The following is a 14,927-nucleotide window of genomic DNA, read 5'->3' as shown; positions in this document are numbered from 1 at the left end:
CAATTAAATTTTCTTTATTTTCATACAGCGTTGAAACAAAATTCAAAATAAATATATACATACAATACATTAAATTTGGTGCTAATGTATATCTGTGTAATATCAAAGCTGTCCTTGTTTATGGTATTTTCATCATCATGAAAATAAAATATATGCAGAGATAATTTCACACAAATAGACACGACAGTCGATATCATTAAATTCTTCTATTTAAAAAATTGACCCATCAACAATCATAAGAACAAAGGAATGGAACTTCCAATTACGACATTATGTATCTCAAATGTAATACACTCGAATTTCATCAAAATGAGTAAAATTTTCCAATTAAACGTTAGAAGGTATGGGGTCGCCAGCTATGTCTCTCTAACTCAGCACGAGCCTTCCATCTCCAAATCTCATCCATGTTTCCTTCTTGGCCAAAAAATATGAAAATCAAGTTGATATCATTTGAACTCATATTTGATTGTTGTAAACACCGTGGAGGATAAACAAAGAGACCAACTCTCACACTAAGTGACCTCATTATAAAATTGGATGACAAAAAGTTTTACACGGTCATGATTATACTCAAACATTCTATTTGTCCTATGAAAATTAATAGATAATTGTTCGATCTAAGAATAATGTCATTGTTCTGATGTTGGAAAGAATCGATGTTTTTTGTTTTGTTTTTGTTTTTTGTTCTTTACTCTTTTGTTTGTTTTTGTTTGATATTGATTGTGTTTCTCTCTTAAAATCAATATGATGACATGAAGAACTCCACATTCTTTGAATTATTTAGTAAGTAGGACTGACAAGTTGAGCAATTTGTGAAATATTTTCAGATCCAGTCACCGTGAGCGTAAAAATACAAACACGTCACGACATCAGGACTTTATTACTTTTTTGTTAAAGCTATTTATACATACACAGAAGAATTATGTCATTGTTGAGGTGACTTAATCACACAGTACAGCTAATCAGTTATTCATTGTCGTCGAAGTGACACATTATTTGTTCGTAACGTGATTGTTGGGAAATATATCATAACGCGTACGTCAATGCTGTAAGTTTATTAAGAATTCAAAAGGATAATTAATGCAAGCAGAAGAAGTCGTCAAAATACAATTATATTTACAATCAATAATACATGCGGTTTCTTATGGTAACATTGTAACAGTAAATCTCTATATATTCCCGGGCTTAGAGTTCGTAATTTCTTAAACACTTTTTCATGGACACGTGATTTCGTGGATTAATCGTATTAATGAATCGCCTAGATGTATTTGTAATTCTTTAACGGTTTTGTTACTCGTAGACATGAATTAGGGGACCTTGTTCTTCGTTCATGGGTTTCGTTTTGAATATCAGTTTCGATCAAATATGTGCATTGTTTCGTCGACTTAAAGTATTTGAATCTAGGGTATGTTAAATTTGCAATTTTCGAATTAGAGCGACACACAACAGACCAGTTATAAATCGTTCCATGTCATATTTCATTGTCAACCTTCTAATGTAAACGATAACGATTATTTTACTTTCGCATTGTTTTCAGTATTTTCTGTAATGTCTTACCTCACATCAGCTGATGTTTTGCGAAAATGATTCAGAAATATTATATTCTTGTCAAAAAATACAAAAAATCAGATTCGTTTCTGTTAATCGAATTTGTTCATTGTGAACAACTTAATCAAACACTCTGAGAATATCTTTAGTTATAATGACAGAAAATCAACAAGTGCAAATATCTTTTAATGATTCAGTGTGGGCTTAATTGGGAGATTTTCATTATCTGTTTAAAATACGCCCACTAAAAGTATAAATGGTATATACCCTGTACACTCATTCTAGAATAATTATATTTTGTTTTGGTATGCAATTACCTAATCATGTTGCTACGTGTCGCTTTCATTTAATCACATGACAACGCAATGTTTATATCAAACCATGACAACATCAGCCATAAAAAAACGTGCAACACAAATCGCTCATTTGCCCTCATGCATATGCGATTTGTCTCGAAGCGCTACGGCGTAAATATTTGTAATATAAATGATAGAGCAACACGCTCCTCGACTAAAAAAAGCTTATCTATAAATAATTGTGTCCCTGAACCGTTCACTGCTTAATCAGCATAGGTTGGTGGATGTTTCGGTTGAATGTGTACCATTTGGTGCGTGTTAAGGATGCTGGGACAGCTTGAAGGTTATAAATCGATTGCATTTCTTTTTCTCTAAAATACAGACGTTTATATAATGTTTCCTAGTCGATTCCAGAATTATTCACAGAAGTGATGAGATACTGTTCCATGAAGAAATCTTATGGAGCACTAATTAATTCATATACAATACTCACATGTAGAAGAAACATAGATTAATGTTGTATCAACGAACAGTTGTGCACATGTTTGCCTGAAGTTATCCGAGTTTTCGTTTTTTATTCTATAGCAAGCAACCTTCGCTGATAAAGGTAACAGTGGTTATGCGTCTTGTATTAAATCAATTATTTTCAGCAAATGCATCTATTTCCAATTCAAGATAAAAATCCGAAAGACAATGATATATAAGTTGTGTCGAAATTTTGGAACAAGGACTAATTGGTCATAATAGCATTTTTGTATTAAAGGAATAAACGGTTAAATTCCAAAAAAAAATCTGTGTTAAAAATATTTTGACCGAAGTTGATTATGCGTGTGAATCTCTAAAACCAAATTAGTTAAAACGCATCATTTTCTATCGCATATGAATATTCAAAATGTTTCACAAACGCAATGCGCCCATTACAATCGAATTTGATAATTATGAAAAAACAGACAAGAATTTTAATGACGTTGGATATGAATATATTCATTATGATTTGCTAGACAATTTCTTGATGTTTTAACAGCATTATAAAAACTTCGTTTAGTTTTTACCGCATGATCGGCACACATAAATTCGTCAATTGACTTTATCATATCGGTTAATGTATTCATGCTATCGCCGTTTTGAAACTCAACTTGATTTTGTCAATATTTTTGGGGAGGAAATATCCTATATATAGTCATCAAGCTGAGCAAACATTGTAGATCTTGGAATTGAAATATTCCTTTGGTTGATAAGTTATATACACATACGGATAATACAAGAAACCTTACCCTATATATAGATAGATAAATTTGTAAATCAATACGAGTGTAGGAAAACCTGATGACTGTTGTGATAACGTATTTATACTTGAAATGTTCATCAATATTCAAACGAAATCCAATAGGTATTCGATACCAATCAGCAGAGCGTGTTTCAAAGCCAAAGGGCTTTTGATATTTGCTTATCTTCAATTTACTCAGGCTTTGATGTAGAAGATAAATATAATCTTACTTGGGTTCTTTCCTTGGACAGGGATAGTACCATTCAAAAGAGTTTGGTTGGTCAGCACGAGGCTTGCCCCGACAAATACCCATGTCACATTATTTAAAAAATAGCAAGTTGTCATTTGTTGTGGAAGCCGTGCATCGCACCATCATTAATGTTCCCAGTGAAGTATGTTAGAAGAATTAATTCTTTAAAATTAAAACTGTAATGGCATTCGACTGTCTCTCTGAACGAATATGTTCTCGTTTAAAGAAACCTATGATTCAAGAAACCCAGTCTAGTTTTGCGTTTTTTCAGAAAAGATTTTTTATTATCTATTTTTTTTTTTTTTTTTAATTTTCTCTGAAACGTATCCGTGTTATTGCCATTGTTTATTTCTGATGGCGTGCACTGTAAGAAATACGCACGTGGAATGTAGGTCAGAGGGAAAACCATTTTGTTTTATGGACCATTTAAATATTTTCAGTTTGTTCATTCTTACACATAAAATCTACACATTACCATTCTAATATCTCACAAAAATATTCAAAACCGAAAAAACAACAATATAAATATCTCCCCTGATAGCGTTCTTGCATGAAATCATGTGATATATGCAAGTGTATTATAAAAACTAGAATACTCAGGAATCAAATTCTGTTAACATGAGATGAAATTTTCTTACCCTTGGCAGTTCATGCTGTATGCTCTGCACGGCATTATTGAATACACATTCAGATATTATCCCGGTATGACATGTCGCTAAACCTTCCCAAACATATATAAATAGCATCAGCTGAAATGCGATATTGCAACATGAACAAGAAAAGCAATGATTGATTATACTCCAGGGTACCACTCTATGGTTAAATATTAAGGGAGATTCAAGATATTCACCACGGATACCTCTTGTTTTGATAATAATTTTCTGGAGGATTGATATAATAAAACTCACATTTTAATGTTTTCACTCGATCATCTTTTTGACAAATTCATAACGTCTATGTTTTGATTTTATTTCTTGTGAATTTGAAATATTGATCGAATCTTAAAACTTGAAATTCAAAAGTTTACGATGATGCATCATTTTTGAATGTAATAGTCATACACATTACTAAGAAACTATCAAAAGAACATCCAGTACATAAATTGTGTCTTGAAAACTGATTAGGTTACACGACAGGCTAGTGATTGGTTCTACTTTTATGACTTCTTCTGCATTGTGACGTCAAAAACAATTTATTTTGTGAAATCTTTAGGAATTTTTTCTTCTTTTTTAAGGTATCTGGGGGTTTTTTTCACCGAAATTCATATTCGTTGCGAATCGGAGATTTTCAGATTATGACAATATTTCGATGTCATTCATATCTGATTAAAACGGAACTAACAAATTGCATTTTCCAGATTGCCTTTCGGGGATACAAGAAAGCTGAAGCTTTTGTTCGATATAAAATTAATATGTTTTAGCCTTTTTGAATCCTTGAATTATGAAAACTGTACAACGATTTTTTTTTTTTTTTTTTGGTCACAACTGTCGTTGTCTTGAGAAGAGGGATTTTAAGTTCCCCGTCGACTTAGGCCTTACAATAAAAGTAGTGATTTAGCCGTTTACGATAAGAGGAAGTTGTAAAATCTGAATGTGTAGTATTGATAAATCATTTGATATAATGCCAATGTACAGAATGGAAATAATAATGGCCTTTTGACATAATAAAAAGCTTTAAGCTGATGTTGGAAATGAAAATTGGTTTGAGACCTATAAACAGATCAGGATAGATAAATCGAAGTTGTAACTATGGAGACGGTAACAGGTACGAACTGAGAGAAGTGTACATTGTTACACGGAATAGCCATTTCTCCCCATGTTATCTGCTGGTATCAATATCAAATGTTGATCTAGCGATGGCCGCAACAATCTAACAAATATTTGAGAAGTCTCAGGGGTGTCCACACATGATTAAAGCGGAAATTAAAAATCGCAGCCATAATGCTAGTTGTCATAATTTCGATCTCAATTCATTAGATGACAACACCAAAGCCATTGCGTCTGATTCATTTAGGTTTTGGCATTTAGCCAAGAACGCGTCACCTCGAATGGCGTTGCCATTTTTACTTCCGATGGTATATAAATAATCGTTTAATCAACGCAGAAATTTCATCGCGGAATCGAACGTTTTACAATTCTTTATTCTGTTACTGTAAACGATAAATGTTAAACATTAACTTGAGTTTCACGGTCACGGGTAAAAACACTCGTTTTTATATACATCATTTGATAAACGGTTGACCACCCACTACATAACGATATGATAGTCCATTCAGCATTGTAATTCGCTGACTTGCTTTCAAATTTTCATTAACCTTATTATGGAAACAATCAGCGAAAATAATTATCTAGACCAGGTATGTTACCCTTTCCGCAGTACATGTTAATCCCTAGAAAATACCAAATCAAATAATTACGAATTAAATTCAGGTTAGGATTTGATCTTGTTTGTTTATAATAAACGTCCATAGAGTTCGATGAGTTATGGCTGAAAAAATACTGAAAACCTTTTTCGGTATGTATAACAAGCTTTTAACCACTTGTTTCTATCTTTTTCTTGCTTTCAAATTTCGGAAGGAATTAGAGGTAAATATCCTAATTAAAACCTATACGGTGGCATACGAAATTTCATTTGAATATATCATACAAAATAAGACGAATTGAAAAAGAACTTTTTTCATAAATATGTATGGATATATATTAATATTAGGAAATATTTAGATTTCAAGAGTACGGTTTTCACTTTAAAAGCGGCGACATGAAAAGATATGTATATGCGATTTTCCTTATTTGGTTTTGGTGTGTGGTTTGTTTGGGTTTTTCTTGTGCTTCTTTTCCTTATTTGTATAAAAGGTTTTGAAACTGAAATAACACATTTACACTTACAGTTATCGTCACAATAATAGTCTGTGATAATCTTAAACAGTTTAACCCTTTAAGGTGATAAACTACACGAAGTAAGTAAGCGGTTATTCATTTAAGATCTATTTCTTTTGAGGTAAGCAGAAAGCAGCCTCTGAAGCATGAACTTGGTTTGTTATGACGTTCTGAAGTGAAAAGAACAATCAAACTGTAAATATATTTAAAGTAACAAACCGCGCCCATATTGTTAATGTGAGTAAATTGCGTTCCCAATTGTAAATTGTTAATTGCAGAAGGAAACTGGCTTCCGTCTTGTCTTATCGCAAATGTAGACCTTTGAAATGATAATACCTAGGGTCACTAGTTAATTCCTACAGTTAATGAACAATTGCGTTCATCACAATATCGATGTGGTATAAAGACTTCTGGAAACAATTATTCATGTTGTGAATATATCTTTCTAAAGAGGAAATCCGAGCCCATAGCATTACACTGCCATTATACCTATCTGGAATAAGCATTTACTTGTCTACTATAAGTTAAAAGCGAGCCCAGTGGATATCATCGATCTGTGAATATGGACAATTTATGTGTCTGATCATTATTTCACAATCGGAGTGAAAAATAAGTCTGTGTTCTCATATAGGTTTTCTCAATTGTCTTTATAGGAAAGTTTTGTGTTATTAATTCGTGTTTACCAACCAAACTTAAGTGATAAATTTACTATTTCAGAGAATACGAAATGGAAAGAACAAGGGTGACAGCTTCTTCATCGATCCAGATTTTCCAGCTGAAAATGAATCCATTTTTCGACACAAACCGATCACTAAGACCATTGTGTGGAAAAGACCGAACGTAAGTTTTTAGTTGTGAATAGTAAGTAAGAGTAGGTAGGAAAAAAGTAAACAAACTCCATATTTAAGTTGTTGATATAAGTATTGTATTATATATTTCAAAGTATTTTGGAAATGGCGATTTTAAATGGCAATAACTTGCGCCTAATCCATTTCTGGTATTTTGTTATAAAATACGTTATCACAAAAAGTTGTTAATTTTGACATATGGTCAGTTTTCTTTTCCTGATAGCGTCCTATTGACCTATATCGAAAATTTCATGAGAGTTTATGATTTTTAACTAAATCTAAGATATCATTGCTTAATCAGATATTTTCTGATGTGACTGAAACATTCAATTCCATAATATTTATATACTATTGTATTTTCACTGTTTGTTCTTGTCTTTAAGGAGATTTCTTCGAATGCCGTGTTAGTATCAGACGGCACCAGTAGACATGACATGAAACAAGGAGAACTTAACGACTGCTGGTTCTTGTCTACACTGTCTGCCATTGCTGAAAAACCGCAGCTCATGGACAAGGTGAGGTGACATAATCCTTTATCTATATATAACCAGACAAATTATCAAGCAAGGGAAATTAACCAAGGCAAGAATTCGCAATGTTAACATTTTCTCTAAATGTTCTTTAAATGTTAATGTAGGTCAGACAATTGACATCACTGGTTGGGCTGTATCATTCTCTAGCCCCTTTATAGTTTTTAATGGTTGTAGTCTACTTTCGTGTCTGACGTGAACATCTCCCATGGTAGTCTTATGCTAGAATATCAAAGATACAAATATCATCATTATTCTCCATGAGCGGATTGGAGAGAAACCCTCTTGTTCCACAGGAGTCTGTATTTTAAGTCTTTTTAGTTCATAGGAATAATTTGAGCGAGAAAAATAACTATTTTTATGAAAACGTTGATTGCAAAAAAAAGGGTGATTTTTAATGCATATTTTTAATTTCTATGACAATAGATATTTATTCACCAAACTGATGAACACCTCTAGCGAAACACACTTCAGTTTCGTCATGCTAGGAAAAACCCTGAATATTCTACCAGTTCTACCAGTTTAGCAAGATACGCGTAACGGCCTATTAAACATTTTTACGACCAAGATTAATTCTAGGGAAAACCAAGTTCTGATACTGCATGCTTGTGGCAGGACGATGTAACACAATCGAAGTGAAGTTTTTATTTCAACGTACCATGTCGCTAGAGGGAAACTGATAATTAAACTGTGACATATCTTTAAATGAAGCCTTGTTCTGACGGCTATATTTATCATTTGTCCTGAGCTAACACGATCTCCCACATTAAGGAACTCGATGCAGCAATTAGATTCAAGAACACAAAGAATTTCCACCCTTCATACATATGAATTTACTTTAGCGTTGCGTGTTCGATTAGATTACAGCTATATTATTAAGGTTAACACATGGATGTCAGCATAACGACCGATGCGTCTATCAAACCGTGATCGTACCAGTAACACGGATGCTCATTGGTTATTCTGACGTAAATTTTTTCATGCTTGAATGAAAAAAAATGTATTAATAGTTGCTTCAGTCGATAAACCAGGTATATAAACATCACAGACTAATTCCATCATATTGATCATCAAAGTGAAAAGTTTTATTTTGCTTTCTTGTTTTTATTTTTGTTGTTTGAGAAAGTAAACATTATTGAATTTACTAGTAATATGGCCAATCATATTTTCTTTGTGATTTTTGACTGCATGCAGGTGTGTAGCGCATGTATAATACGGACCTCGTCTCCATTTTCATTGATATCATAAAGCAAACTTCTTTCGTTAATTCAGAATTACTATGGGAAAGTAAGTTAATCGTGAAATTAAAAACCAAGACCAAAATAACAATACCTATTTCCAAAAAAAGCAGCCCATGCCAAAACATTTTTTCAATACATACAAACTGCAATTTATAGTAGTTTAGGAAGTTTTTATATTCAATTCTGTTTAAATTTTGATAATTGCAATTTGTAAACACAAGTTTATAATTTCATTTGGTTATAATCAATATTTAAGTAACCAGTTTTAGAAGCAATAAAAAGAATACCTACACAAAAAGGGAGTGGTATACTTGTTATGTATTTGAATATAGGAATACTATCAGGCCGGTAATGTCCAAACATGGAAGTGCTGCGTATCGTAACTTCTTTTTATCATACTTTTCTCCCTGTTGATTTGCGATCGTCTGGCGCACGAAAGGCGCTAAGGTGATGTACTCTAGCAGGAGTAATTGCGACAGTGACATTAAGGTTACACATTAAAATGATCGAACGCACTTAAGACAAACAGACAAGGAACCGATGATGAGGCATCCGTTGTTAATGACCCTCTCTAGTTAGAGTTCAATTTTTATATTGAAAACATGAAGTAAAAGTTTAAATTGATAATGGAAAGTGCAAAAAAATGAACAAAATGCATAGATATTTAAAGTATTTGTAAATATGAAAGTAGTCAGCATTCCTTAATTTATAAATGATTTTCCCTTCAGGAGATCCATTTTGTCATAAACACTCATATTGTCTGCATACTGTAGCAAATCTGCATCTTTGAAGTATTTGTTAGTAAGTAAGTCCAAAGAACTCGGAGATTTTGGTAAATTCTTTCCGTGGTCTTCATCACTAAGTGTACTAAAAAGTTTTCAAAAATGTCGACATTTAAAGACATTTGAACAAAATCGAAACAGATTAAACTGTTTATATAGAAACACCGAAAAAAGTACAAGGGAAATAAGAACATGTGCGCCACAAAGGTTAGCGTCATCTTCGTCAATGATAGCATTCGCCATGCCATGTTAATCAAGATCAATCTAGGTTTTTTCCCGAAAAAAAAGAAAATAATTCAAATGATAAGAAAACAACTAATTATCACACTATGAAGCTTAAAACTCTTATGCCTTCGGAACGTCTCCTCTTTCATTTTTTGCCAATCTCTTTGATCAAATACCACATCCGTGTTCACTTGTTTTAAGAGGATATCTGTTATGGAGTCACTAACTAATATTTGTACATCTTTTTCGAAAATCTCTAAACAAAAGCGTGTTTGCTTTTGATTTATAAGATATGAAGTTGGTTGGTGTCTTGTTTATCTTTTTAGTATTTGCTGCTTGTTTTCTTTCAGCATTAATGTTGCAAATTCACCTGTGATTACTATTATCATTGTTTCATTTTTTTCAGATAATTCCGAGTGACAATACGTTCGGAACACCGGAGTATGACGGTAGATTCCACTGTCGGTTCTGGCAGTTTGACAAATGGATAGATATTAACATTGACGATAGGTTACCTACTGTCGATGGAGAAATATTGTTTGCTCATTCATCAGATCCCAGCGAGTTCTGGGTATCCCTGGTGGAGAAAGCCTATGCAAAGTACGTATTAATTGATGAAATGAATAAATAAACGAATAAAGTAAAAATGAGAAAAGCGGAAACAAAATATTTCTTTAAGTAATACACATAGAAACAGTGGATAAGAGATATATTGGGTTATTACTAAACATACATCTCCAGAATAAGCAACATCAAAACAAATATGTAGAACTAAAACTATACATGAATCTCGTTTTTAGATGCATCATTACATACAGGTCTTTTATTAAATTAAATTGTTCTTTGAAGTAGTGAGAAGTGATGATTAGTTTTTTATCAGACAAAACGTACTGATTATGACATTGATTTAACATTCTTTAATATATCCTGTCATTCTCTGAAACTGTGTGTTGTTCACACTTAAAATAATTACATAAAAGATAATTGCTTTAGAATTATTTGCCATCGGTTCCCACTTTAAAACATTTTGGCATTTAAAATTCCGTTGTAAATGACATTTTTTCAGAATCTCCTTAATTCTTTTTTTCGGAGTTGGACGTTGGGCTGCAATATTGAATAAAGAATTATTAAAATGTTTTAAAAAAAAAGTATTTGCCTCAAAGATGACATGATAAAATCGGTCATGTTAACTGGCGATTTTACTGAAAACTAAAAGCTAGCATTATAGCCACGTGAGGAATATGACATCAAATGACAATGAATTTTCTAGCTGATTACCGCATGATTAACTGAAAATAGCTGTTAAGGCCGGAGGTAGATATCTATATAGCAGTTGATCAATATTGACTTTTAATTTCAGCTTTTTTTTCTAAATTTTCATTGCTTATATGTTCGAACATTTGATAGTTTTTATCGTATGGAAAGGAATAACTTGTAGTTGGGTGAATGTTTTCTTTTCATCTCTAATCAGTGTTATTTGATAATTTAGTCTCGTGATGTAGTGTGATAATATTATGCGCATGAAGCATTGATGTTGTAAAATAAATGCAAAAAGCTTATTAATGATTGCAGTAGTGAGTTTGTTACGATGTAATTCCAGAGGAAGTTTTTTTATAACTGTTATTGACATAAATGTGATATCAAAAAGATAATCCGGCGATGCTTTCTTACAAAATGGAACTTAAAGAATTATCTTAATGAGAATTCTGATTTTTATATAGGTATATATTGATTGATGATTAAAAGCGATGCCGAAGCATTATTGCTTCATTAGACTTTTTAGGGCGACGATAACAACGTAATGGATATATCACATATATAAGCCTAGGTATGAATAAAAAATTTGAACACAATTTCATGTTCGTTTATTGAGCTAAGGAAATTTAAAGAAGCAACACCCTTCTCTTTTACTGAAATTAAATGCTTTGCAAAAATGTATTTTTGGGCAGCAAAAGTCGAATTATTCAGAAAATGACTCCGAAATAGAAAATAGTTCTTGCTGATTATGTGGGTAATTTTTGGCACTGATAAAGATAGCCTTTCCTTGTGGTAAGTTGATGTACAAAACCAATTATTGACCGATATTGCTGAAACACCATTTGGCAACGACGAATATTATAGGGAAAATGAGAAACTCCGTCATAATATTATTATAAAGCATATATTGAATTACGGCAGCGTTTTGTGAATGAGATCGATGGAATATTGTTCGCTGTAAGTGTGTATTATAGTTGCATTCTCTAGGCTAATGCCCAATTTTACGCCTTTTGTGACAAGTCAAGGGTCAAGTACAGTTCATCAAATTTGATATTATTGGGCATCCTGACAATATGACGAAATTTATATGACTGTGGTGGTTGACCTTTTAAACTGTTCTGTTTACAATTAATGTTTATTTTAGTTGGTATACTTTCATTTCTTTCCAGGTTAAATAAATCCTACGAGGCGCTAGAGTATGGATTTGAAGCCGACGCCTTTACCGATTTGACAGGAGGTCTTGCCGAATGGTACAACCCTACTGACCTCCGAGAACAAGACTTCTATCTTATCCGAGCAGCTTACCAATGCGGGGCTGTGATTGGCTGCCTTAGTGTTGTAAGTATCCTTATGATTGGACGAAAGTGGCACAAGAATGTATCAACATATGAAGTACGAAACAAGTAAATAAATTGTAGAGCCATTACATCAAATACAGTGATGTCTCATACTGTAAAACCATTCATTTTTGCGAAACTCGATTTTCGCGGATTTTTTTTTCTAAAAGAGAAAAAAGATTCCATGGACACTTGATTTTGTAGATAGATTTCATCATGAAAAGCGCCTAACACTTAAATTGTATGCCATATCTTAACAGTTCAATTGTTCGTGGACACCTGGATTCGTGGTGTGCCAATGCAATTAAAAAGAAAATCCCACGAATATGAATCATACACAACGTTCCCATACAATAGATCACAGTTGTTCCACTATCATAAAAAACGTATCACGGTATATTAAGAACCAAGGATACATTGCATGCTGACTGTGGTTAAATAATTCATGATATCACTTCAGAATTATACGACAAGTTTATAACACAGCAGAGAGATATTCACATGATCAGGCGCATGACCGAATATATTTTCATTTCTGACTGATAACCGAAACCCTTGCCGTATAACAAAATACGACGCACTCTCTTTATTTAAGACTAATTATTCATTAATGGCATAATTTCGTTCAGTCACTGCTGATGAAACTGGTATCAGATATTTCATATGACCACAGTTCTGTGATCTTTAGCTTAAAAGATTGTCATTTGTTTGTCGATGTCTCGCATTAAATGGTGTTTATGGCTAAGTTGTGTTAGTCAAATTACTTCTACCGGAACCATCACATCTAAACACCACACGAAAGACCATTATTACATAGATGAACAAGTTTTTTATATACCACATAAATGGAACATAATCAGGTTTCAAAATATATGAAAAAAAACTGTAATACTAAACCCTTTCTTTAAGGACAAGGAAGGGAGGACAGAAAGGGAGAAAAAGGGGATGGTTTCCAATCATTCCTACGTCATCACAGGTGTGGAGGAAATCCCATACCTTGATTCTACAGCCAAACTTATCCGTGTTCGGAATCCCTGGGGGGATACCGAATGGAACGGGGCGTGGTCGGACGGGTGAGTAACGCTCGCGTCTGAAGATCCCAGTTTAGAAACTGTAAGACATAGTCACACAGCTGGCGGAGAATACTTCTATTGTTCCGTGAATGATCCGTCCTATATCTATATCATAATTTCGATTTTTCATCTTATGTGGTAATTAATTCTCAACCATTTTGCACGTTTCTTCTCGTCATTGAATTTCAATTGACAAGACGTCATTAAATTCACCATAAATCACCTGAATTGTCAACCAAGCACGCCTTTTTTTAATTATTCACCTTACCTTGATTTGATTAGTCATTCTTTCGGTGTTTATCCAATTAATTGCCTAGCGTTTTAAAATATCTGACCATTCGATCATTTTTTTTTTAAATTGTCCATCTTTTAATTATGGTACAAAGAAAATATCACTTAGGTTGAACTTTCAATAATACAAAACAGCTTCAGAGTGTGAATATAAAGATCAAAATACACTCATGAATACAAACATGAACAAAGGTATTTATACATAGTTGTAAATTCAAATTTTTAATATAAACAAATAAATAAGAGGCCCATGGGCCTTAACGGTCATTTGACTACAAAACCTTATCCATGGTCGGATGATCTAAAAATGACAAAAATTGAAAACTTACTTTTCCAGATCTGGACACTATTAAAGAGCTATTTAGTAGCAACCTAACCCATATATCAAATCTTCCAATTCTTCAATAAAAATTCCAACACCGCATGATAGTGTCTTGACAAAAGAAAAGGCCCAATGGTCTTAACAGTCACCTGAATTCCATAAACATTGTTTGTGTTGTGTTACATATATCAGACAATTCATCTTGTTAACACAGTTAGTGAAAAAAATATTTCTATATAAGCTTCCAACTTAATGACCATTCGATCATTTTTATAAATTTCAGTAAATGGAGCAATCGACGAAAATTACAATCAATCAATCAATTGATAAATTACCTTTAAACCCTATCTAATTTACTTTCGATAAACCATAGGAGTGATGAATGGGACAGGGTCATAGAAGATATCAAACAAGATCTTGAACTGACCACACAAGACGATGGAGAATTCTGGATGAATTTCAAAGATTTTCGCCGTGAATACTGCAATATGATTATATGTAACCTCTCCCCTGATTTTGATCACGATGGCATCAGTGACAAAGCCGGTAAGGATCGTTTTATTTATTCTAGATATTGTGGATGTTATTTGTTCAACTTTAAGAAATGGTTGTAAACTGTAACTGTAAATTTTGGTTTATATTAAAAGTGGCAATAAAGTCCATGTAAGTATTGTATACGTATTACACGACCGTAGAATACGTCATAAGTATCAGTGGTAAACGTAATTCACAAAAGTTACATATGTAATACTCAACAAATGCATACGTAATGCACGTTTGAAGA

The 14,927-nt window shown here is 32.8% G+C and overlaps 1 protein-coding gene across 1 annotated transcript in view; it reads left to right on the top strand.

The window, feature by feature from the left end:
• LOC132543140 (calpain-2 catalytic subunit-like) overlaps positions 1–14,927 on the top strand; it is a 32,137-nt gene that overhangs the window by 7,393 nt on the left and 9,817 nt on the right. The window contains exons 2-7 of the mRNA XM_060206605.1: positions 6,955–7,077; positions 7,469–7,600; positions 10,270–10,463; positions 12,290–12,458; positions 13,367–13,530; positions 14,517–14,689. Coding sequence (XP_060062588.1) covers positions 6,955–7,077; positions 7,469–7,600; positions 10,270–10,463; positions 12,290–12,458; positions 13,367–13,530; positions 14,517–14,689 — 955 coding nt within the window. The remainder of the gene's footprint in view (positions 1–6,954; positions 7,078–7,468; positions 7,601–10,269; positions 10,464–12,289; positions 12,459–13,366; positions 13,531–14,516; positions 14,690–14,927) is intronic.

The sequence above is a fragment of the Ylistrum balloti genome, unplaced genomic scaffold (assembly GCF_031769215.1).
Source record: "Ylistrum balloti isolate Yb309-2 unplaced genomic scaffold, AGI_CSIRO_Ybal_v1 Utg369740, whole genome shotgun sequence".
NCBI classification, from domain to species: Eukaryota; Metazoa; Mollusca; class Bivalvia; order Pectinida; family Pectinidae; genus Ylistrum; species Ylistrum balloti.
This window is presented reverse-complemented; position numbering and strand designations above follow the sequence as displayed.